This window comes from Vidua chalybeata, chromosome 26, assembly GCF_026979565.1.
Source record: "Vidua chalybeata isolate OUT-0048 chromosome 26, bVidCha1 merged haplotype, whole genome shotgun sequence".
Lineage (NCBI taxonomy): Eukaryota > Metazoa > Chordata > Aves > Passeriformes > Viduidae > Vidua > Vidua chalybeata.
Genome location: NC_071555.1, coordinates 1,334,990 through 1,359,319, shown reverse-complemented (window position 1 = coordinate 1,359,319; position 24,330 = coordinate 1,334,990). Strand labels below are relative to the sequence as shown.

The window sequence follows — 24,330 nt, the reverse complement described above, 5'->3', positions numbered from 1 at the left end:
AAAACCTCACACCAAGTGATGCTGCCAGTTGCATCTGTTCCATGTTCCAAACCCACCCTTCTCACCTTATAAAACATGTCTCCCTCCTCCATCAGCTTGCTCAACAGGATGATCATGATGTCTGGTTTGGAGGTTGCCATTGCCCAAGTTGCTGGACCTGTAGTGTACAGGATGCATGATGGGTAAAGAACTCATACAATGCAAGGGTGGTAGGAAGCTGGGTGGAAAAAAATACCCTAGGGTGGGAATTTCTGCTGGAGAGAACAACTTGGCATGGTCAAAGGGCAGAGTGCTCCAAAGGACTGGGCTGACAATTCCTCTGACACCTAAATTAACGTCATCCCCCTTGCAATGGTTCTCCTTTGCAGTCATAAGGCTAATCCCAGTGGTCTGGGAAAGGATGGAGCAGTTTCCACAAGAGGGCAGTGCTGAATATGGGACAGGCTGAGATGGGGGAAACAAACTGTATTTAAAGGAAAAATCAGAGTGGTTACATAAAAGCATTTCTAAACTAAAATCTATGGAAGTGTACTAGGTAATCTGCAGTTTGACTGTTGATAGGTGGTTTGTGGCTAAGTGGATTGTGATTTCCAGCTTCACAAGATGTGAAAGACTAGAGTAGAAAATCCATTAAGGCAGAAAAAATTACAAAGGAAAGGTTGTGTGCAAGTGCTGCTGGTGCCGGAGGCGTCACTGGGCTGGGGGCACTGGCTCTGCACAGGGGCCACCCTGCAGAGCCAGCTCGTACCTCAAGGACTAACACTGGGAGGGAAGGGGTGGCAAAAATTTGAGGACAGCTCATTAGTGTGGGTGAAGAGTAAGTCAACAATATTCTATAAGTAGATTCAGTACGTTTTGGGGGAAGGAGGTTAGTTTTTCAGTTCAAGTTATTCTCTGCAACAGTCATTAAAAAAATTATTTGAAGGTGAGGTAAATTAAAAGATTAGAGGTGTTGGGGACGCATGCAGACTAAATCAAACAGGAGAAAGCAAGGCTAACAAAGCTATCAGATCGAAGCTGATGCTGACAGCAATGAGATATACCTCGTGGGCGACTCGGTAACGTCTGACAACCTTCAAAGAAAGGAGAAAACAAGAAGTTGTAGGAGAGAGGGGAGAAAAAAATGGATGAAGGTGAAAAAAAAAAAAAAAAAGAAAGGAAAAAAGCAGCTGTGAGAGGCAGGCAGCGAGGAAGCCAATGCACCAGCAAAATCCCCTTTCACAGGAAAACGTAACGTGAGCAGCTGTGTGGCGCAGTGCAGGTACACTGAGGTCTGGAAGCATACACAGAGCAAGTGAACGCAGCAGCTCACAGCAAGGCATGGACAGAGTACACTTGGCAACTCAGACTAGTAAAGATAGAAAAAGCATTACCAGAGGAAAGACCTTGCCAAAGAAACAGTTGTTTGTTGATTAACTTTTGCTAAGTAATACCACAGGAAAACAAATAAAGTCCCCGTTTTACTAAAGAGAACCAAGTAGTCCTGACTCGCCATCTGCTTTCCAAGTGTGAAGCAGTGGCTGCCTCTGGGTTATACTTGTGGTTTTTAGGATGCCAGCCCCACTGTTTGAGTCCTGACTGAGCACAGAGCTGCTGGCAGTGTCCCCCTGTTCCTACCTATCTTTGCTCCTTTCTTCAGGAGGGTGACGACAACCGAGGTGTTGCGGCAGCCCACTGCCCTGTCGAGGGGCCGCATCCCACTGTAGTCAACGTGCTCGATCATGGCCCCGTGGTCCACCAGGAACTGAACCTGCAACGAGAGCCCAAGAGTCAGTTCTGTTCTTGGCTGAGACCCCCACACACTGCTGGGGGTGTAGGATCAGCAGAAGCCTGCTCTCCTCCACTGCCTGGGCTAAAAGCATCTCCACGGCGTCTGAGGGTACATTGTGGGAAGCAGGTCAAGGGAGGGGATTCTGTCCCTTTACTCCATTCTGGTCTCTGGTGAGACTGGAGGGCTGTATCCAGCTCTGGGGTCCCGAGCACAGGAAAGACATCAACCTGTTGGAACAAGTCCAGAGAAGGCCATGGAGATGCTCCAAAGGCTAGAGAACCTCTGTTAAGGAGGCTGGGAGAATTGGGATTGTTCAGCCTGGAAAAGGCAAGGCTCCAGGAATACCTTAGAGCTCCTTCCAGTGCCTAAAGGGGCTCTAAAAAGGTTGGAGAGGGACTTTGGACAAGGGCCTGGAATGACAGAACAAGAGGGAGTGGCTTTAAATTGAAAAAGAGTAGGTTTTGACTGGGTATTAGGAAGAAATCCTTCCCTGCAGTGGTGGTGAGGCCCTGGCACAGGGTGCCCAGAGAAGCTGTGGCTTCCCCATCCCTTGAAGTGTTCAAGGCCAGGTTGGACAGGGCTTGGAGCAACCTGGGATAGTGGAAGGTGTCCCAGCCCATGGCACAGGGTGGAACGAGATGGTCCTTAAGTTCCCTTCCAACCCAAACCATTCTGGGATTCTCTGATCAGCTTCTGTGGAAGCACCTTCCCATACACAGGGCCAGGACTACATGTGTTTACTGCTTCTTCAAGCCGAGCTGTACGATTTTATGGCTTTTACACCGACTGCCCGTTTTCTCTGGCTGTGCCACAGGCCACTCACCACCTCAGCATCGCCGTAGAACGCCGCCAGGTCCAGCGGCGTGCGGCCGTTCTTGTCCGCGTGGTCCGTGGCAGCTCCGCTCTCCACGAGGGAACGCACCACGGGCAGGTGGCCCTTCAGGCAGGCCCAGCTGAGGGCTGTCAAGCCCTCTTTGTCCATCAGAGAAATGGAGGCACCTGAAACAAAGAGCAGCAGTTCCCTTCAGAGCTCTCCACTGTTTAGCACTGTTTACCACAAACCCTCTGCTCAGCAATGACAGCTTGTTTTCAAGCTCTGTGCTTAATTATTAATTCCTTTATTAACGTTTCTCCCACCACAGATCCCACCCTCTGTGGCAACTTCAAATGCACTGATGGGAACTGTGGCAAATGAGTTGATTCACACCAAGCTGCAAAGTTTTTCACGCCTACCTCTGCGGGCTTTCCTGGCAAACATCTGAGTAGCATGGTAGATCTGACTTCCCTCATCTGAAACATCATCTTTTTAACTGATTTGTTGTTTTTTGTTTTTTTTTTACTTAATCCAACCTCATTCCAGCCTGTGTGAGTCAGAGATGAAGACTATTTTGCTGTTTCAGCAGGTCACCATGGGGAATTAAGTCAATTCAGCTCAGTTCTCCTAAAAAAGCACATATTTTCCCTTCTTCACTCCCCTCCCCTTTACCCAAAAGTACACAATTTCCAGCACTATTTCTTCCTGAACTTTACCCAATATAAATACAACGTTGTGGGATATACTACTGCCAACTGCAAGCCAAGGAGAGGAGGACTTGACGTTTTCTTGGATGAGGAAATGGTGCTGCCATACCAACGGGTCAGTATTGCTCCACACGGCATATGGATACAGATATGAGAGCTGAACAGCAGTTTTAAGTGAGCACTCCTCTTCATGGCATGAAGACAACTCCTGTTGCCATGGCACAGCCATGGCTCTGGCTCTGGAGAGTGCAGAGATTATCTGTGTCAGCTCTGCTCCTCCGAGGAGCTGCAGCTACCTGCGGGGTGCTCCTGCCAGCAGCTGGGATGAATGGCTGCTGCAGTGCTTTTCTCCTGGAGGCAAACTCCAAACCTCCCAGCATGAGATTCCCTGCCTCTAGAATGTTCAGTGACTGTGGGAGTGATGTGAATTTCCTAAACGTTCCCGTTCATCCCAGCTGACACATCCCTGGTCTGCACGGGTTGCCCAGCTGAGAGCAGACTAAGAGGTCTCCCTGCTGGCACAAACTATTTGTGGAGGAGTACAGCACGTCAATGTTTGCTCCAGGTGTGTTCAGAAACCTCCGGCCAGAGCTCTCTCTCAGCGTGGAGTGTCAGTGGGGGAGGAGGCAAAAAGCATCTGGAGCAATCAGGAATGCCAAGGTGGGACACGGGCTGCAAGGTACAGGCTCAGGGAGGACAATGTAGAACCACAGACTCATCTGGGTTCGGAAAGACTTTGACATCATTGAATCCACCTGCTCCACCAGCACTGCCAAGCCCTCCACTAACCATGTCTCCAAGTGCCACATCTTTAAATCCTTTAAATCTCTCCAGGGATGGGGGCTCCACAACTGCTCTCAGCAGCCTGTGCCAGGGCTCAACAACCCTTTCAGTGAAGAAATTTTCCCACCCTTAGAGCAACTTGAGGCTTTTTCCTCTAGTGCCTTATTCCCTGGGAGCAGAGCCCGATCTCCATCTGGCTGCGCCCTCCTACCAGGAAGTTGTGCAGAGCCAGAAGGTCCCTCCTGAGCCTCCTTTTCTCCCGTCTGAGCCGCTCCCAACTCCCTCAGCCACTTATTGTGCTCCAGATCCTTCCCCACCTCTGTTTTCTTCTTTGGACATGCTCCAGCACCTCAATACATTGCCAGTCTTTTCTCACGTTGCCCACACTGTACCCAGGAACCATTCTGAAGCTGTGGGAAAGCCCCTCCAGATGATCCCGAGCTGACCCAAGCCCAAGTTTTGCTCAGGACGAAGCTGGAGCTGGAGTGGTGGGATGTACCACAGCTGGTCCCCAACACCTCCCAGCACGTGCTCTAACCTTGTGCAAGCAGGAACTCCACAGTGCCCAGGTGTCCCTCGGACGCGGCCATCATCAGCGGCGTCCGGCCCTGCTTGTCTGCCATGTTCACGTCAGCGCCGTGCGTGAGCAGGAGATCCACGATCTGCAGCACACAAGGCCAGGACTCGGGTTACACGTGGAGACACAGCTGAGAAGATGCCAGAGCCAAGGAAGAGCAGAGCAGACCCCACCATTCTTAAAAACTCCCACCTCTACAGGCACGGTGGCCTCCGGGACCGCTGAATGGATGATTAAGGATTATGAAAATGAAGGGAGGTATAAGGACAGGAAAAATGTTCTTGTAAGTCGTGAGCATCCTGTTTGCTTCTCAAATGGTGAGATAACCAGAGAAGCTGTGGCTGCCCCATCCCTGGAACTGTTCAAGGCCAGGCTGGATGGGGCTTGGAGAAACCTGGGATAGTGGAAGGTGTCTCTGCCCACAGCAGGGGGATGGAATTAGATGGCCTCTTAAGATCTCTTCCAACCCAAACTATTCCATGATTCTATGATAACACAGGACTTAAGCAAAGCTGTCTGCAGCCAGCCACAGCTTGGGGTGATAGAAGAACCAGCATCACTTCTTTTTGCTCTGACCATTCCCCAAAAGAGCTGGGGGTCGCCAGCAAGACAGAAGGGATGACCTGACCCACCATCTCCGGCCACCCCCAGGGCGAGAGGACCCCACTGACCTGCCAGTGTCCCTGTCTGACGGCGCTGAAGAGCGGGACGACCCCGCGGCGGTTGGGCTGCGCCACCGCGGCGCCCTGCTCCAGGAGCAGCCTGCACACCTCCAGCTTCCCGCGCCCCGCCGCCGCCGTCAGAGCTGCACGAGACAGGAGAGCGGTCAGGGAAAGAGCCACGCGCTCCGTGGAGTGCTTTCCTATCCAGAAACGGGTCTTTCTGCTGCATCCCAAAGTGACGGGGCCTGAAATGCCAAATCTCATGGCAGGAAAAACCAACAAAGGAAATGGGCTGCATTGGGACAGCTTCCACTCTTGTGATTTTAGTTACCTCCAAGGTCAGCTCTTCCGTGAAAAGTTTACACAATGTCACGGAACGAGGCTGTTTGGGACAATCAGCTTTTACTGTCTTCTGCAAGTCACAGTGAAATGGGATGAGAACCCAAATAAGTATAAAATAATCTACAGGCACTTGTGACTGAGGTTCAAGGGTTGTCTGAGGTTCAAATGTGACTGAGGTTAAAGGTGCGCCTTAAGTTCAGGTTTAGCTGCAAAGAAATGTCATCATAAATCTGTCACTGTTTTCCCTAATGCCAAAGCCATAGGCTGTGAGGCCAAATGTATCTGAGGAGGGGCACGATATCCAGAGAAAAGAAAGGTCTTCAGGTACTTGACAAGACCTTCTGCAACCTGTCATTGCCTCATCCCACCATGAGTACCAGGGAGCAAGTGAGGGATCAAGCAGGAGGCATGACAGATCCTGCTAGCCACTGATATCAGTCACATTTGTGGCTTTTCTTTGTCCAAACAAGCACAAAGCAGTGTAATCCAGATGGAGGACTTTTATTTTCCATATCCCACTTTAGTCTGTAGATCTTTGAAACCAGGGAAACAACTGGAAAGCAAAACAGGATGGATTTGTTCACCTGTCTTCCAAAAGAACACTATTTCTGGGCTTTGTTTCTGGCCAGGGCTGACCCTACCAGCCAGGGTCTTTGTGCAAACCCAGAAGTATCTCTCATTTTCATATGCTCATGATATTACAGGTGGGTAGAAGCAACACCTGAGAGCTCTTTCCCTGACAAAATGTGCTCTGTTAACTCAAAGTCTGGTTGAGTTAGAGAACACATATTCAATCTGAAAATAGTTCCAAGTTCAGGACCTGCCGGTGGCTTGTTTCAGTATTAATTTTAGATTTTCTGGTTCCTCCCTCTCCCTAACTTTCTGTGCACTTCAGCACAGCCCCACTGGCTCCACGTTCTGCTACTTCTGGTAGGAGTTGGAGCAGAAGGTGGGAGTCTATTTCTGACTGATGTCGCTTGTTTTTTCTTTGAAGTACATTTCTGTGGGTTGGCCGATTACAAGGTGTTGATGGGTTTCCAACTGCAACACTGTTAATGGTGGGGGATTTAATTAATTCTCAATTCTCTTCCAGATCATGGCTGAATTTTCTTCTCTTGGGGTTGAGAGACACCAAGAGTTAAATGAAAAATCATTTTGCTGCCACAAGCAGAACATTCTGCAAAATCTATAATCAGATCCATGTGGGTTTTAAACGTAAGCTACAAATATAGAAGGAGGCAGAGGGATTGGCATGCAGGGCTGCTGGGTTCCATTGCTAAACCTGCCTGCACTTGAAATGTTGCAGGTTAATTTGAGGTATTTTACATCAGAATTACTTGTGTTTGCAACAATGAAAATACCGTGAATCACTCCAGTGTTTGGTGCTTATTCTTTGGGGAAGACTTTACTGAAACAAGATGATTTGATCCACTATTTCTCTACCTTCCCTTGCAATTCCTTCTGCCTGTAGAGACATTTCTGCTGCTCTGTTCCTCAAGATCCAAGCAACTGGAGTGGGTATGTGGCTCCAGCCTGTCCTTTGCAGCTCCAGCTCAAGGGAAGCTCAAAAGCTCCTGTGCCACTGAGCAGTCAGACCTTGCTCCTCCAGGAGGAATTTAGGAGGATGAAAATGGGCTGGTTTGAAGTTTCACTGTCTGCTGGAGAGCTCCCATGGCCCAGCACAACCAAGGTGAGTCCACTGAGCCCAGCCAAGGAGCAGCAGCCAGGCTCCTGTGCCAGTACACAGGAATGCTCATTGTGCAGCTTTTCCATGGGGATGCAGTTCCAGAAGGACCATTCGCCGTGCAATAACCAAGTCTTGGCGTAAACACCACACAACAACTGCTGTGTTTCTCAAAACAGCTCAAACAGAGCCTGAGACCGGGTTCAGGTGTGGACATGCCCATCTCCTTCAGCGAGCAATGTCAAACCACGGCCTCCTACATCAGGGATCTGCAACAGTGTATTCTGCTTCTGCTGCTGTGTTTTCTTGCCGAAAAAAACAACTTTATCTGGAGAAGGAATCATTAAACTGCTCCTATCCAGCACATGGATCTGTTTCGCAGCCTGGCAGCAAGACAAACAGTTTGATGGAGATGTTTTTTGCACCTCCAACTCTGATGGAGATAGCATAAGTGACTCAGACACTTTTCTGCTGGGTTTTGATGTTAGTTCTGTCCCAGGGGGAAATGCTCCATCTGGAATTGGCTAGAGTGTGCTGTCAGCAATTCCTAAACTTATGATGTCATTTGGCACTGCCATTTGGATGATATCAGGCTGATATCATTGAGCCAGGCATTTGGTTCTGCTCTGTGGAAGATGAGACATGAGCAACAAGTATCAGAACTCAGACAAGCCAGGATTCAGATTTTCAGAGCAGACTGCTATTTTTAGGTGGAAACCTGCATTTCTCTCCAAATTTATTTAAACTCTCTATTTACTTTGGGAAAATAAATAATCCAGTTATGTGAAAGTCAGTCTTGAGTTTCATATGAACGTACAGACTTGTTTCATGTAGACAAAAGGCTGCTCAGTTTTGTGGCTGGCTCATTTTTGTTCATTTTCCCATCATAGCTACTACCAATTTTAATGTAAAAGTGCATATTCCTTTGAGATGGCTCCCCAGTTTGTGTGTGATTTGTCAATCACAAATTCACATTCCCAACTCTCCCAGTTACTCAGAAACCCCTCTCTGGTAGAGAAAACTCCAAGATGTCTGGTTAGTCCAGCTTTCTGCATTTTGGGGGTAGAGGTGTGGGACAACAGAGATGGAAACAAGTGGGCTGGGAATGTCAGAGCTACCGAAGGGAAGGGAAGGGAAGGAAGGGAAGGGAAGGGAAGGGAAGGGAAGGGAAGGGAAGGGAAGGGAAGGGAAGGGAAGGGAAGGGAAGCTACAGCTTCTACAGAAATCACCTGTCTCTCCCCAGAGGCTGTCAAAGCTGTTGATCTGTGCTCTCTCCACCTCCTCTTCATCTTTTTCTGGAAGATCGAGCAGGTAGGAGACAATCTAAAACGAAACGATGTGTCAGATCATGAACTTGAATGTGTTATACAGGAACTACTGACACCATCACACGAGCTGCTTGTAATACCCAGAGGGAAGGGAACAGTCTCTGCCTGGCACCCTGAGATCAAGGAAATATTCTTTCTGAGATTAATCACTGAACTTGCTGCCTTGTACAAGCAAAAAAACCTAACCAAGTGTCTTGATATGATGGCACGCGATGAGACTTGGTAGGGTCAGTTCCCTATAACTGTGGCTGTTCTGTTGGAGATGACCTGGTGTGTGCAGTGAGTGCATCTCCTGGAAGGAGGTGAGGCTGAGAGGAGGTATTTGGTAGGAAAGAAACTAATTCTTAAGGAAAGGAGAAGGAACTGGGGCTGCCATGGGTCGCTGGGACTCCGTGGAGTACAAATGGCACTGGTGGGCTTGGCACTGGCTTAACATTGGACCCAATGACCTTCATGGTCCCTTCCAACCTAAATGATTCTATATATAATTTTCCCCATCATAAATCTTTGTCAGGCTGGCAGGAGGAAGCTCTCTGGCTCTTCTCTCCCTCGACACACAGTCCAAAGTTACACGTCCTCACAACTCCCTATCCGTGCTGGAGGAGCGGTGTAGGCAACGTGTGTCCATCCATCTTATCCCTGCTTCAAAGTTTCTTCCAAAAGTTTATTCGGACAACTTAAAGGCTTGTTATCCTTCCTCTCCTGGATGCCTGCCCAGACCACAGGGTTTGCCAAGGGATCTGTGAGCACTGGGATGGGACAGGGAGGAAGAGCAGGACTCTGGACTCCACCTCCAGATGTTCTCTGGTGAGTGGGCAGGAAAAGGCCAACCCTTGGTTTCCCTCCCTGCACAGGCAGAGTAGGTCCTACCTCGGTGTAGCCCATGCTGGCAGCAGCGATCAGGGCCTGCTGGATTGCGTGGCTCTTCTTGAACACTCCCTGCTGCTGTCCAGCCATGCTCCAGTCGCACTGGATCAAGAACTTCACCACCTCCAAGTGTCCCCTGAGAGCAGCATGGACCAGGGCACACTGCCCGTTTTTGTCCAAATGATCCACCTTGAAAAGAGATGAAAAAATGCAATTAAACAAAATCATGAGCGACACATCTTTGCTTCTTCAGAGTTTCCAATCCCGGGTTCAAAATAATGCCACATTTGCAAAATGTGCATTTTTCTGGTAAACTATCACTTCCCCGAGCAGAAAACAAACACTTCCAAAACAATGTCCCAGGCTCTGGCATTATCTTGGCCACAAATGTTTGCTTTGGGAAAAATAGCATTACTCTTTTTTAGGTTTCTCCAGTTTTCTTCAAAAACTCAAAGACTACAAAAATATTTTTTTCCGTTGTGTCCTGAAGTCCAGCACTCAAATTTTCTTGTGCACTGAGATATTACACACTGCTATTATCTCCTTTAGCTATATCTACAAAAGGAAAACCAGTCTGTTTTTCAGGTCTCAGTTCTTTTGAGAGTGCCAGAAGTGCCTCAGCCTGCAGTCAGACACCGTAACGTGAACCCAGTGCAGGCACAATCAATAGGAATTAGAGACAGTGCTTGCCAGCCCTGCAGGAACTTATTTGGTTCTTTTTCAGGGCATGGTTTCCACTTGATGCCTGAATACATCAACTGGGATTTCTAGATACTACCCCAACAGGGATACTTGGGGAACACAGGAAAGGCAGGGCAGTTATCATCCTCCTGCTGGTTAACCCCTTCTGTGCTCTGCAGTGTACTATTTATCATAAAAATAATGAATAATTATTACAGTAATGTATTTTTACTAATATTAATTCATAGAATCACAGAATGGTTTGGGTTGGAAGGGACCTTAAACACCACCTCATTCCACTCCACTGCCATGGCAGGGACATCTCCCACTGCCCCAGGCTGCTCCAAGCCCTGTCCAACCGGGCCCTGGACACTTCCAGGGATCCAGGGGCAGCCACTGCTTCTCTGGGCACCTGTGCCAGGGCCTGACACTAAATTACAGTTATATAATATAGATGAGAAATACTGAATATATTATAACACATTCACATTAATAATATATCAATATTTCTCCTTTCTCAACTCCTTCAGTAATCAGTATTGCAATTTTCTGCAAATATCTCAGTCTTCAAACTACACCAAACTGTGTTTTGGGGTATTTCCTCAGTACTGTTAGGGATATTCAAGGAAAACTACAAGTGGCAGGACTTACGTTACTAAACTCTCTCAAAATATCCAACAAAAGCAAAATTCTTTCTTTCCTTCATACCGTCCTCACATTATTACAGACAACACAACCCAGAAAGATCTAAACAGTCCTTCAGTCATCCTGACATCCACACCAAAACTACATAAACCCATATTTTGCCCTTTGAACTAAAATTAAAGATATAGAGAAACCACAAATTGTTTCCAGGAGGCTCCACTTCAAAAATCAGCATAATTTTCTTCTTCGACAAAGTATTTTGACTTGACTCATAATATACAATTAAAACTCCACTCATCACAAAGCTAAACAAAGGGGATTTTTCTAGGACAAGTCTGATGAAAATTTTAGGAGAACGTGTCTCAGAGAGATATTTAAAGAATGGTTTGTGCTGGAAAAGCAGCGTTGCCATTTTAACCTTGTGAAGTTCAAGGATTTTCTCCAGCACATCCTTATGCAGGTCACCAGTGCAGCATCACAAGGCAGCTCCTACCTCAGACCTCAATTCCAGACACGACTCTCAGGAGCTGGTGTCAGTGTGGGACTTTTAAACCCGCTACACTTTAGCAGAAAAAGCACCACCAAAAGCAGCCTCCTGGCTTCATCTCCTGGAGGATGCTCCCTAGCAAAGCGTCCCACGTCCCGCCTGCAACAAACACGGAGCAGTTTAGATCAGCTTCTGAGCAATGTGGTTCCCTCACCTTGGCCCGTTTCTTGCACAGCAGCACCACGATGCTCAGGAAGCCGGCGGCAGCCGCGTAGCCCAGCGGGGTCAGGCCGCTCTCAGAAGCAGCATCAACGTTGGCCCCGAACTCCAGGAGCAAAGCCACCATCTCTGCGTAGCCCAGGTGAGATTGGACACACAAAACGGGGGCGTTGTTCAGAACTTCCGTCCGATAATTCACATTTGCACCTCCTAAAATCAGCAACCGACTGACCTGCGCAAGGACAGGAGAGCTGTAGGCTGAGCTTTGCAGAGAGACAGGAGCTTATCGTCAGGGTGACACCGCAGCAGAAACCAGGGCCTCGACTCCAAGCAAACAGCAAAGGACATAAAATGCTGAGCAAAACATCTGCCTCATAGATGGTTCCATTTGATGCAGATGGAGCAGTTTAAGCATTTCCCAAGTGGCCAGGAAGTGGTCTGAAGGGTGCTGCCACCCTTTGCTTTGGAACAGAGTGGCTCCAGCCCTGCTGCAGCATCTGGGGACATGGCAGGGATGGGGAATCAAAACACACAGCTGGAGAGAGCTGAACTCAGCACCCTTCCCATGGGATTCCTCTCTAGGGTTGGTCTGGCTGTCCCAGTGCACGGCTCCCTTCGCACTTGGCACCAGTGGGAAAGCCTGCGCCTGATGCTCGAGAGTGACAAGGAAGGGACAGGGGGACAGACCCTGAGCTCACCTCGCCTGGCTGGGAAGGACCTGGGATAAACATCCTCCCATGTGAGAAGACAATTCCAAACCTGTATCTCTGTCTGAAATCCTTTCTGCTGTAGAGATGGGCTCACCTGTGTCAACACGTTCATCTTGCAATGATGTCAAAGTGTCTGAACCAGCTCGTGTGCATGTGCTGCTGGATTTGGTGTCACCTCAGAGTTCATGCCTATCTAAGCCAGAGCCCTTTACATGTCAAGTTCTGACATCAGTTATCCCATTCCACATCTTTGGGAAGGAAAAATCCCATTTTGCACAGGCACAAACTCACTATTTGCTCATTGCAATGAAAAGGAGATCCTCTGTCAAAGTAGCAGAGCTGACAGACTACCTCACATGGTAAAAAAAAATCTCAACTGACTAAAGGCCTCTCCTCAGCCCAGCAAGCTGCTCAGCCTGGCCAGGACACTGGACACAGCTCCAGTGAATACTCTGCACTGTCACTGCCCATTGCTGGAGCTCCTTGTGTCAATTCTGAACCCCCCAGCTCTCCATCTCCTCCTCCAGTACCTTTATGTTTGGGGTGTAGAGATTTCTCAGAGATGCCAATGCCATTGAAAGACCTTCAGTACTGTAGGAGATCCAAAGCCCTTGCAGGATGGAGGAAGATACCCCAACTTTTTTACTCAGACCCTGAAAAAGAGAAAGGAACTTAGATCCACACTTACAAATCTGTTCAGTTACACTGGGGCAGATCCTCCTGGGTCTCTGGATTTCAAAGGAGTTTCAGGACAATAATGACTACACCCAAGATAATGTGATAATTTGCCATATCTGACCTCCACAGTCAATTAAACTTGCAGAAAATTACTTGTAAAGCTAATGTAGCCATCTCCAAGGTCGAGGAAAGGCAGGATTTAAATGTGACCAACCAGATCCATTCAACACCCTCACAAAATGCCATGTTAGGAACAGAGACTGCTGCTTTTTTTTTCCTTTTTAAATACAGTACACAGTATCTGCTCACAGTAAGATAAATTCAGGAACTTTCAACCACAGCCTGGAGCAGTATGCCCTGGTATCTTGTACCAGATTGTCTCCAACTTTTCTAGTTGGTGTCCATGATCAGGTTATACATAATATATTGAAGGCCTGACATATTTTCCAGCACCCCTAATTGGCAGAACGTAATTTAGCAGGTTTCTCCCTCCTGTGGAAGGAGACATCATTTCTCCATAGCCAAGAGACGGGAGCGAACAGCTGGATGGAAGAGCAGAGGGTGGGATGGCGAGTCCAGCAGGAGCCATGCCATGAGTATGCCCTGAATGCTGCTGTTCTGCTGCTGCTTTCCCACGAAAGCCTGCTGATTCCATGGAAACTGCACAGGCATCTTTAATTCTGTTTCGATGTGCAAACCCTGATTTCTGCTTTCTCTGCACGCCGGGTGGTCACTTCCACCCCTGCAGAACACCAGGGTCCCAGTCTGGCTCGTGTGCCTGGCATTGGGATGATGCTGGTGGAACAAAACCAGCAGCACAAGGTGGGATTTGTTTCCTCTGAAGGAAGATGTGTGGGAATCATCATCCCAACATTGCTGGACTCGGCTGCAACCTCTAATTCCTCTGTGTGAAAGATAATCTGCAGCATCACCCTAGCCATCAGCAGATTTGTCATTTCAAACGGTTTTATCACCAAAAGAAGCAATAGATTAGACAAGATCTTATAAATAACAGCTCCGTGTACTTGTTTCCTTAAAATTCAGGGAGCTAAACCACAAAAAATGCCCTGCTTGTATTGAGGGAAAAAGAGCTCAGGAATTTGAGCCACTGTTAAATGCTGCTTTTGAATTGACACAAAGCAGGACATTAGAGGTCAGTATTAAATTTCATGAACTCAGGATGGTGAAATTGGAAAGGGAAAGCATTTTTATAATAAACAGTTAAAATAATTTAAAACCAGTTATACTACTATCAAGCCCATAAATAAGCTGCCTGAATCACCATCAGGACCAAGGAAAAGGGTAGATATTTTGAGAATAGCCCTCTGAAGATAATCACAGATGCTATAGAAATCTTAACTGTTGCATTAGAATATATATATATACACTTAGATATTAGTGCAAGACATAAAAGGTGACATTTACCCCTTAAAGAAAAAGCACATTCAACACCATTATCATTCAGTTACCATTCAGGCAAAAGCCTGCCCTATTTCTCATGTTTTAGCTCATATCTTCCTTTTCTAATTCCCTCTTCAGAACATTGGGGCAGTGACACCTTCCACTAGACCAGGTTGCTGCAAGCATCACCCACCTCTGTATTACTGATATTTTAACTGGTTGGTTAATTTAAGATTAACCCAAAGCCTTCTCTTTTGCTGATTTGCAAAACATATGTCAGCCTGAAGTTTGGGCCCTCCTGTATCACAACTGCACATTTCTCTTTGTGCCCTTTTATTCCATGCCAGGCTTTTAGAAAGTTGGCTTTCTATATGCTCCTGTTAAGACTGGCAACTGATTTAAAAGACTAAAACACTTGGACTTATTTTTTTTTCCCTAAACTGTTTGAGGATGTTTGTGTTTAAAAGAGAAGACAAACCATCAGATCTCAGCCAGCAAGAGAAGATGGGAATGTGAAAATGTCTTCCCACACACGTGTCAGGTCAGCACTTTGTGTCTGTGCATCACTTACTTTTTTTACACCTGGAAATTCCAAGTGTTCCATCATCACCTTGCTAAGGTACCAGTGGATTCAAACTAGGAGAGATTGGAGAAGGATAAACAAATTTTCTGCTCTGTTTTATCCAAGTTTGCCTCTATACCCAGGTCTCAGTACTCCCTGGCTGGACAAAATGCTTTAGCTCTGGTCTAATATTCTTCTGGCTTCCTGGTGAGTACATAAAATGGAATTATGATGGCACCAGGCCTTCATAAATACCTTCAAAATTAGGATCTTTGTGTCTGCAGAACGATCTTTGTGTCTGCTGCTGTAAGGTGGCAACTTGAGGAAAAACACCCTGAATTGATGACCTGACGTGCTCCCTACTTGGCAGAAAGACTATGGCCACATTGGTAATGGCTTCAGCAAAAGATCAGCCAGAATGAAAAGCCTGAATGGGAAAAATGCTTGTTTAGAAACAAATACAGTTGGTAACAATGGGCAAAGAGTCTGTGCACGTACTCGTGGAAGTATTTTCTTTAAAGAATGCTTGAGCTCCTAAATATGGTCTGCAATATTCCAGCCTAGTGCCTCCTTCAGAAACGAATGCAGCTCTTGTTTCACTCAGTCCACACTCACAAATCCGCAGTAAACACTTGTTAAAATAAGCAATAAAAATACATCTATTCAAGGAAAAGCAAAATGCTAAGTTACAATTTCTAATCTGGCTAATTCAAACCCTTTCAAAACTTTGCAGTACTTGTAAACAACATTCTGTTATGGTTATCAGTCACTGTGGCACTGGTCTTCCTGCAGTGCTGTAAACCCAAGGATTTTGCTGAGTGATGTGGATCAGAAGGCTGGACTGACATTTGTCATATGCTAACTGGCATTTTCTATTATTGTAAAGACTGCTCAATTAAACCTGGAATCTACTGGAAACTTTTCCACTTAATGAAAATTACCATTTGCTCTGAGTCTGAATCCCTGTTACTGGTTCCCACTATGGACATGTGAAATGAAGAAGGTTTGGAACCAGATTCAGATGTAAATGGCAGCTGAACAGTAAACTCAGGGCTGAATTTGGCTTTGGGAATGTAACTGAAAATGTGAAATTGATACCCTGAGGGGTACTGCACCAGGCTGGGGTTCTTCCCTTTGGCTCCAGCCATTATCTTCCCAAACAAGGAGACTTTGCTGCTACACCTGATGGTGAATCTGCCATAGGGAATACAATAAATAAATCCAACAGGACTGACACAAGGCAGAAATCACCTGTTAGCTCTAGGAACAGAAACTGCAAGGCTATAAAATCATACAGAGACCAGATGAAAATACAGCCTTGTTTTTACTAGTGTTAAGCACCCACAGGTCCTAACAGTTTTAAGAAAATCTGTATTTCCTGTGACCTTACAAATCCACCCTCTCATTCCCACCTTCTGGTGCCTGGGCCAGCAGGAAGAATGACAGTTTATGGGTCACACTGGTACTCACATCCAAGTTTGCCTTTCAATCACCCAGGTCTTAAATGTTGGTGTGAAGAGTAGGGTGAACCAATCAGCCAATTTCAACAACAATCAGATTTTCCTGTTACAACCTAAATTTTCATTAGACTCTTCAAACCCACTCTTTTTAAAAGGTTTCCTTTTTTCTAGATGCTGCTACAGGAATTCATCTTTCAGGGCAAGAAGAGGATGGTAGAGAGCAATTTTAGGTAAGGAGGCTATCTGCTGAATTTACCATCTGAAGGAGGGTTTCATTTTAAGGACTTCTTAGGTACCACAGCCAATTTTCTAAAGCTGATTTCTACACTCTTCAGCAGCCTCAAGCAATCACACTTCTTGCACCAACCCCACGACGAGACCGAGTGCTGCCGGTGCTGCGGATGAGGTTGGCGTAAACCTTCACTTGAATTTTTGTTACCTTAAAAATATGTGCCTTGAGAATGTGATGTCCCAGTTCAATAGTCTGCTGTCTATTTAATTTTCCTTCTTGTCGAGAAAACCAGAAGGCAAGTAGTGTGTGGCCACTCCTAAAATCAGAAGAAAAAGTATGTTAGTATTTGTCATTACACCAACAAAACAACTTTTGAAGACAAAAATGCTAATCCTTCAACCACATCCAGCTTTGGGAAACAGAGCTGCATTCTTTATTATTGGTGATCACTGACAGCTCAAAACCCCTCAGACATGGGCAGACAGCAAAAAAAAAAAACCAAACCCCAATACATTCCTACGAGTAGATGTAAATTTAGAAACACCAGAGGTACAATGCAATGAAAGCTGAAGTGCTACTTTTATAATCATTTTGCAGAGGCAAACCACATTTGCAAAGCATGTAACCAACCTGAAGCCACTAGAAAATGCCACATTTAAAATATCCACACTTTGAATAAAATGTCCTTTAAATGACACCTGCACTCACTACCCTGTGGACAGTCCCATGGAATGAAACATCTTTATTTGTAAACATGTTCTCCAGCTTTTCCAGTAATAAAGATGCTTCTGGCAATGCCCTACCAGATTGACAACCACAGCAAATTAACTGAACTACACATCAAGTCCTGTTTAAGGCAAAAAAAAAAAAAAAAAAAGACAATAACTTCTGTTGCTAAAGATGATTTTACTGAGATTTTTAAACCTTTAAACATTTACAGATTTCCATCTTGTAATGCTGCAAGTTCAACATGGCTGAATCTTCTCAAAGATGCGAGAAGACGATTCTCCACAGACACACATGATGCAGAAGTGTGAAGCTTTGATAGCATTTCTGGGTGAGATCAATAAATACCTGCTCCTGCAGGTGCCCCAGGCACATGTGGATGCCACAGCAGGACACGCAGCAAGCAGGGCAGGAGCCAGAGAGGCTCCACCCTGGGACCTCAGTGGTCTGTGTGATATTTTTTTTTTGGTTTTACCAACAAAATTATATTCTTCCTTAAGCCCCTGGCTGCTCCCAAGGGAGTCCTTTTAAGCCACTTCATTTCTGGAAGTCCATAAAAATGTGACTGTACTAAAAGCAATCGAAGCCCTTCCAGCCAAGGAAAATAAAATATGATATCAACTGTGCCTTTAAAAGGGCTTTTAAGGACAGGAAATGTTATTAGCTCATCCCTGTCTGGCAAAGCAAAGAAATACCTTGGATGGCCAAACATCTAGTGAATATTACACAAGACAGAAGCTTTCACAGCAGTGAGGATTTACCAGCTCGTCCCCATTCAGGGATGAATACTATCCATCTCAAAATAAACTCAGAAAAAAAGTGAATGACTTCTAATGCCCTGGCCAGGTTTTTGGCAAAGTGTCCCCTGAGCCCTGCCAATGAACCTCCTTTTGGATTGGTAACACATGGATTTGTGTGAGCAGAGCCCAGTGATGCTCTGTCAGCCCTCATGGTGCTGGGAGGACAAGAATGTGCCTGCTGGAAAAACAAATAATATTTTTCTTACGAGGCAGGACTTGATCCCCAGGTTTGGACAGGTGAGAGAGCACCACATCCCATTTACAGGTAATAAAACTGTTGCACTGGGGGGGAATTCTGTTGTGCTTCATTCCAAAATGCAGCTCTGTTTATACAGGCAGCATCCACTCAAATAACTGTTTTCTGAAATGTTTTTATTGACTTACAGTACTTTCACTCTTAGGTCATAAAAAGAAACGGAAGAAAACCCCCTTTTTTTTGCCTGTCAAGCTGCTCTCCACACCCTTGGCCTGGCACACGGCCCGTGCTGGGATCCCATTGCTCCATGCTTCCCTTGACTGGAGGAAAAGCCTCTCCAGATGGTGACTCTGCCCATCACAACACAGCTCTGATGCCTCAGCTGAGTGCTGAAAACCTATCACCATGCCCTAGGGCACAGGGAGTGCCTCCAATCCCATGCATCTGTGCTGTGAGAATTCTCCATACAGCACCAACAGAAGGGACAAAACATAAAAATCTGGAACAGAAGGGCCCTGAAAGTGGTTATAGCACCTTGAGGTAACCCCAGCTTGTTGCCTTGCCTTCCTTTGGCTCTCCCCCTCTTTGGAATGGGAGGAGAATGTCAGGTCTCCTATTAGAGAAGACAGAAAAATGCATTTGCTCATTACAATGTTAACCTCTGGCAATGTCCATGAGAAGGAAGGAGATACAGATCAGAAGAAAACAAATGACCAGGAAACACAGCTTGAGTGTTGCCAGACACTGCTGGAAGTCAAGCTGGAATGGCAATTGCTGGATTGAACCCGGCCCCATTCTGCCAGGTTATGAAAACCTGTAATTGCTGGAATACACTCAGTCCATCCCGTTGAGTCATCACATTCACAAGGCTGCAAAGAGTTTTGAGAGAGGCCAAGGTGCTCAGCTCCACCCAAAGGCTGCTGGTGCAAGTTGAAGAACTTGTAGGTCACTGCCCAGGGAGCTGGAGAGAGACTTTGGACAAGGGTCTGGAGTGACAGATCAAGGGGGAACAGCTTCCAACTGACACAGAGTAGGTACAGATGAGACATGAGGAGAACACGCCTCCCTGTGAGGGTGGTGAGGCCCTGGCACAGGTTTCCCAGAGCATCTGTGGCTGCCCCATCCTGGAAATGTCCAAGGTCAGGTTGGACTGGGTTTGGAACAACCTGAGCCAGTGGAAAGTGTCTTGGACTGAATGGCCTTTAAGGTCCTCTCCAACACAAACCATTCTAAGGTGTTATGATTCCATGATTCAGAGCCATCAGCTCCTTCCCTTCCTGGGGACTCCCCAGGCAGGGGATCAGGAGCTGCATCTTTCTGCTCCAGACTGTGCACAAGGACTCTGCAGCCACACCCCTCTGCCTCTGAGCTCTGCACCACAGGAGAGCAGGTAACACCACCTTTTTGCTTGTTGGTGAAAAACTCTTTGAGAATGTTTGGGAAGACTCTGAATGGATCTGTAACTGCAATAATCCTAAGCATGAATTGAAAATCCAGAAGCTTCTGAGGTGCTAGTTCTTCACAGCAAGAGCTGAAGTGCAGCTCCTGCCTGACACACCAGTTCAGTCAGCTCCTAAATTGCTCTTCAGCTGCAGTTGGAAGAGAATTTTCCTAAATTTCATTATAGACATGACTTTGGTGTTATGAATAAGGCATGCACGAACTACTCCAGAATAAGGTACAGTATTCATGAGTAACACATTACCTCTGCAATGCTTCCCAGACCTTGGCTTTTGGCTGCTTGATAAATACTTGTTCTGTCAGCATTAATTGGAAACTAAACCAGGCTGCAACAGCACAGGATTTTTTTTTTTCTTTAGTACAGCAGAGTGGCAGTAATGATTTCTACATCAAGGAGCTCAGTGAAATGATACGCTCTGAATTTCATCACTGCAGAGTTTATCATCAGAGATTTTTCTATTTTTAATGTAAGAGTTGTTTGGTTTTTTTTTTTTTTTTTTTGGTTTTTTTTTTTTTTTTTTTTTTTTTTGTTTTTTTTTTTTTTGTGAAAAATTAATAGCCCTGACAGCTCAGCTCCTGCAGCTTTAATCTGCTCTCTGTGCCTGTATCAACTCCTGTCATGGTCAGGAGCCTGCCTAGATGGGCACATACGTGTGTGTGTGTGTGTACACATGTGCATATATACACTGTGTATATAGATAAATAATTACAGATGTGTAAGCATATATATATATTTATATATGTAAAAAAGACTTAAAAATGAGTCTCTAATCATTTCCAACACACTGCAAAGCACCAACCAGTGCACAGCTACAGCAGCTCTAAGGAAGGTAAGAGAAGGCTGCACGTGAGGTTATGTGGAACTATGGAATGGTCTGGGTTGGAAGGAACCCTGAAGTCCATCCAGTCCAACCCCAACCTTCCACTGCCCCAGGCTGCTCCCAGCCCTGTCCAACCTGGCCTTGGACACTTCCAGAGATCCAGGGGCAGCCACAGATGCTCTGGGCAACCTGTGCCAGAGCCTGACCACCCTCTCAGGAAAGAATGTTTTCCTAATATGCAATTTAAACCTACTCTCAGTCAGCTTGAAGCCATTCCCCCTTGTCCTGTCACTTCATGCACTTAAAAATAGATGCTGGCTCTGACCTCTACACAATTGTCCCTTATCCACCCAAACAGGAGGCACACACAGCTCTGGGTGCACAGCAAGATGTTGGTACCTCAAGCACAGTCCCCAGGTGACCCCATTCCTCACGTCACAGGTGGAAAAGGACAAAGTCTCACTGATAAAATGCTGGTGTGACCAAAGAGAAGTGAAGGGGAATGATTAAATACAAAAGAAAATATTGAAAGCTTCCAGATCTGTTAATCATCTAAACTCTTCCAGTTCTCAGGTAAAAAAAGAATTTAAAGAGTATAAAATTACTCTGGTGTTAAGGCATTGCAACACCAGAGTAAAAGACAAATAAAAAATAAATGAGAATCAGTCCTGTTCACTTCTGAACATACCAACGTCCAAATTCCCTGATTTATACCCACATCTCCCTTCTTCCAGCTAATCCCATGAAAACATTCCCAAATCAAGAGATTTGACAGTGTGCCCAGTGAATCTGGTCTTCAAAAGATGTGCATTCATGTTTTATTCAGCTCTGCCAAGTGCAATGTCATAACTGCAGTGCAGAGACTGATGTGTGCTCTGACAAAGCCCAGAGCCTCTTCCCCTGCAGAAGGATATCTGGATGTCTGTCCTGCAGAAAGGCCAAGCTCACCTCCAGGAGCCCCTCTCAAAGGAACAGTTTATCACCTAAATTGATTTATTTGTCATGTAGTTTCCCTCTGATGTCATAACTGCAAATTAACTTGGAAGGAATTCGCATGGTAAAAAAAATTCAAATAAAATAGTCAAGGCTACTCTCTCCTGCACTGCTGGAAGATGATTTTGCTCTAAAAGTGGGTATTAATATGTGAGGAATAAAGTAAGAGGAAGAAATTCAGTAACATTTCTTTCTTCAATCAGTTTCTGGTTAACTCTACTCCCCTCTTCTTGGTGGCTCAGTGCCACAGGATGAATTATTCTGTGAATATTTTCTTCCATTTAGAGGTGGAAATGGGCCAGCAGAATGAAGTTTAAAGTCCAGAAGAAAAGAAAAAGAGCAGATTTTATGAGGACAGTAACTTAAGATACTGAATATGTTCAACCCCTCGCTGCATCCCGATGCTGAGGTTTGCATGTCTAACGAGCCAGTTAAAACGAGCTGCTCTACTGATGTCCTTTATGGTGGCAGTGATCACATCTGCTCTCCATCTCATCTGTCATCATTTATAATCTGTGCCTTTTCTCCTTGTCTCTTCCAGCTGACACTGCAGCTGCAGTTCAGGGGAAAACCTGCAAAAAAGTCACTTCACTGCACTGCACAATCCCAGATTTACAGATTCCCAGCTTGCTACCAATGGCTTTAGCAATTTATTTTTGACCTCTGATTTCTGCATGAGATTAGAAAGGGATTCCAAGACAGCTGGAGAGAGACACTGGACAAGGGTCAGGAGTAACAGGGCAAGGGGGAAAGGCTTTCCACTGCCAGGGGGCAGGGTTAGACGGGATATTGGGAAGGGATTGTTCCCCGTGAGATTGGTGAGGTCCTTGCACAGGTTGCCCAGAGAAGCTGTGGCTGTCCCATCCCAACCTGGTGTAGTGGAAAGTGTCCTGGCCCATGGCAGGGGTGGAACTGGATAGGCTTTGAAGTCCTTTCAACACAAATCACTCCATGATTCTCTGACTAGAGTTAACATCTTGAGATGCTGGAGATGTGGAATTTGCATATGGTAAGTCTCCTACACTCACTTTGTTATTACCCATTCTTTTTACATTTCAAAATTACTGGGTTCCGAGTCATGCAATCAAAATTTTTTTTTCCGAAAGACATGTGGGATGCCTAAAAGTTGTATTCTCAGAGTCAGCACTCCATACTTGGTGAACAGATTGGGTTTGCCTCTCCAATTTACTGGAGGACGTGATGATGGACTCATCTCTGTGATTCACAAATATGGCACTCAATAAATATGGCTTGAGGGGTAAATTAAAAGAGTGAGAAATGTTTCACTCTCCTTCCCTTGCAATGGGTGCAGAGGAAGTTTTGCCCGAAATGACAGCTCAGCCACCACTTCCACCACACTCCACACCCCTGCCAAAATTAGAGCTGGGGAAATGATCTCGAACAGCCAGACCCCACGGTGATCTGGTCATTAATTGCACTAACTGAGCACGGGCCTTGCCCAAGTGCAGATGACCAGACAGCAGGTTGGGCAAAGAAATAACCCAACCTCATTTATCAATTAATCCACGCACCATAATGCCCAAGTGAGCGCCGCACGGAGGACTGATCGGGGGTAATTTTTAAGAAGTTAAGACGTGCCATGCAAGGACCAACTCCCCACTTAAAGCTGTTTGTTGTATTCCTGAATTGTTAGAAATATCACTTTCACCAATTTCTTTTTCTCCCAACTTTCTAAATGAATTATCTTTACACGGAGGGCTGTTATTTGTCAATCAGATTCAGCATTCCATCAAAATAAAACAAAACCCCCAATTTTGCTCTAAAGCCTTCACTCTATCATTTTGCTGGGTGATACATAAAAACATTAATTTTGTGTAGGAAAAGTCTCCCCTTGCAACGTGATCCCAAGAGAGAAAAAGGAAAATGTAAAATACAGACAGAGTATTGTACTGAAAGACAGTTCTGCTAGAAACCATGGCAACTCGGGTGTTAGATGAGAGCTGTATCCTTCTGCCTGGATTGCTGCTGCATATTTATCCATGCAGTGTCTCTTGATCTGGGGTTTGACAAACAGATTTGGTTTATGGATGTAGAAGAGGAGGGAAGAGCTGAGCAAATGGCCTTGTTGTGGGTTCATAAAATGCTTATCCTTCAAAGCCCACTGCCCTAAGAACAGCAACCAGGAGCAAAGCTACACCAAAGGCACCACCTCTGCTGCTTCCCATCTCTGCCACGTTCCAGTCCCGCACAGGTCACCTCCCTGGGCAGCATGTCCGTGCCTCAGTGACCCTGAGGCCAGGCCAGGGACTGGGGTTTGGGCTTCAGTCAGCAGCTAGAACAGGCCAGATGAACTGCTCCAAGGACCCAAGGAGATGAGAGTGAGTGCTTGAGCAACAGACACCTGGATGGCAGGCCCCTAAAAATTTGGTGAGTTTTGGCTGCACCAAGCCAGAGGTGAAGCACCTGAGGTGAAGATCTAAAAGGCTTCATTTTGCTATGGTCCCATGGATGCTGGGACACCCCCAGGCAGCACAAAGAGCCTCTTTCCTCAGCCACCACCACCAGCACACACAACGTTGGTTGGTCCAGTGCCACCCTGAGACACAGAAGCCCAAACTGGGATACTCACACAGGCAACAGCACTGAGAGTACCTTTATCCCACCTTAGCTTTCCTAAACAAGGAAAGAAAATCTGTGACTCTGCTTCAAAACCCTGTGTGTGGGGTAGAGGAGCAGCCTGGAGAGATTCACTTCATCCAGCC

At 46.1% G+C, this 24,330-nt stretch overlaps 1 protein-coding gene across 1 annotated transcript in view; it reads right to left on the bottom strand.

Moving 5' to 3' along the window:
- The window catches only part of TANC2 (tetratricopeptide repeat, ankyrin repeat and coiled-coil containing 2), a 163,881-nt gene that overhangs the window by 13,140 nt on the left and 126,411 nt on the right, over positions 1-24,330 (bottom strand). The window contains exons 16-26 of the mRNA XM_053965105.1: positions 16,818-16,926; positions 12,808-12,930; positions 11,563-11,799; positions 9,539-9,724; positions 8,570-8,663; positions 5,324-5,457; positions 4,614-4,737; positions 2,595-2,770; positions 1,618-1,750; positions 1,044-1,073; positions 66-157 (exon numbers count right to left, since the gene is read on the bottom strand). Coding sequence (XP_053821080.1) covers positions 66-157; positions 1,044-1,073; positions 1,618-1,750; positions 2,595-2,770; positions 4,614-4,737; positions 5,324-5,457; positions 8,570-8,663; positions 9,539-9,724; positions 11,563-11,799; positions 12,808-12,930; positions 16,818-16,926 — 1,438 coding nt within the window. The remainder of the gene's footprint in view (positions 1-65; positions 158-1,043; positions 1,074-1,617; positions 1,751-2,594; positions 2,771-4,613; positions 4,738-5,323; positions 5,458-8,569; positions 8,664-9,538; positions 9,725-11,562; positions 11,800-12,807; positions 12,931-16,817; positions 16,927-24,330) is intronic.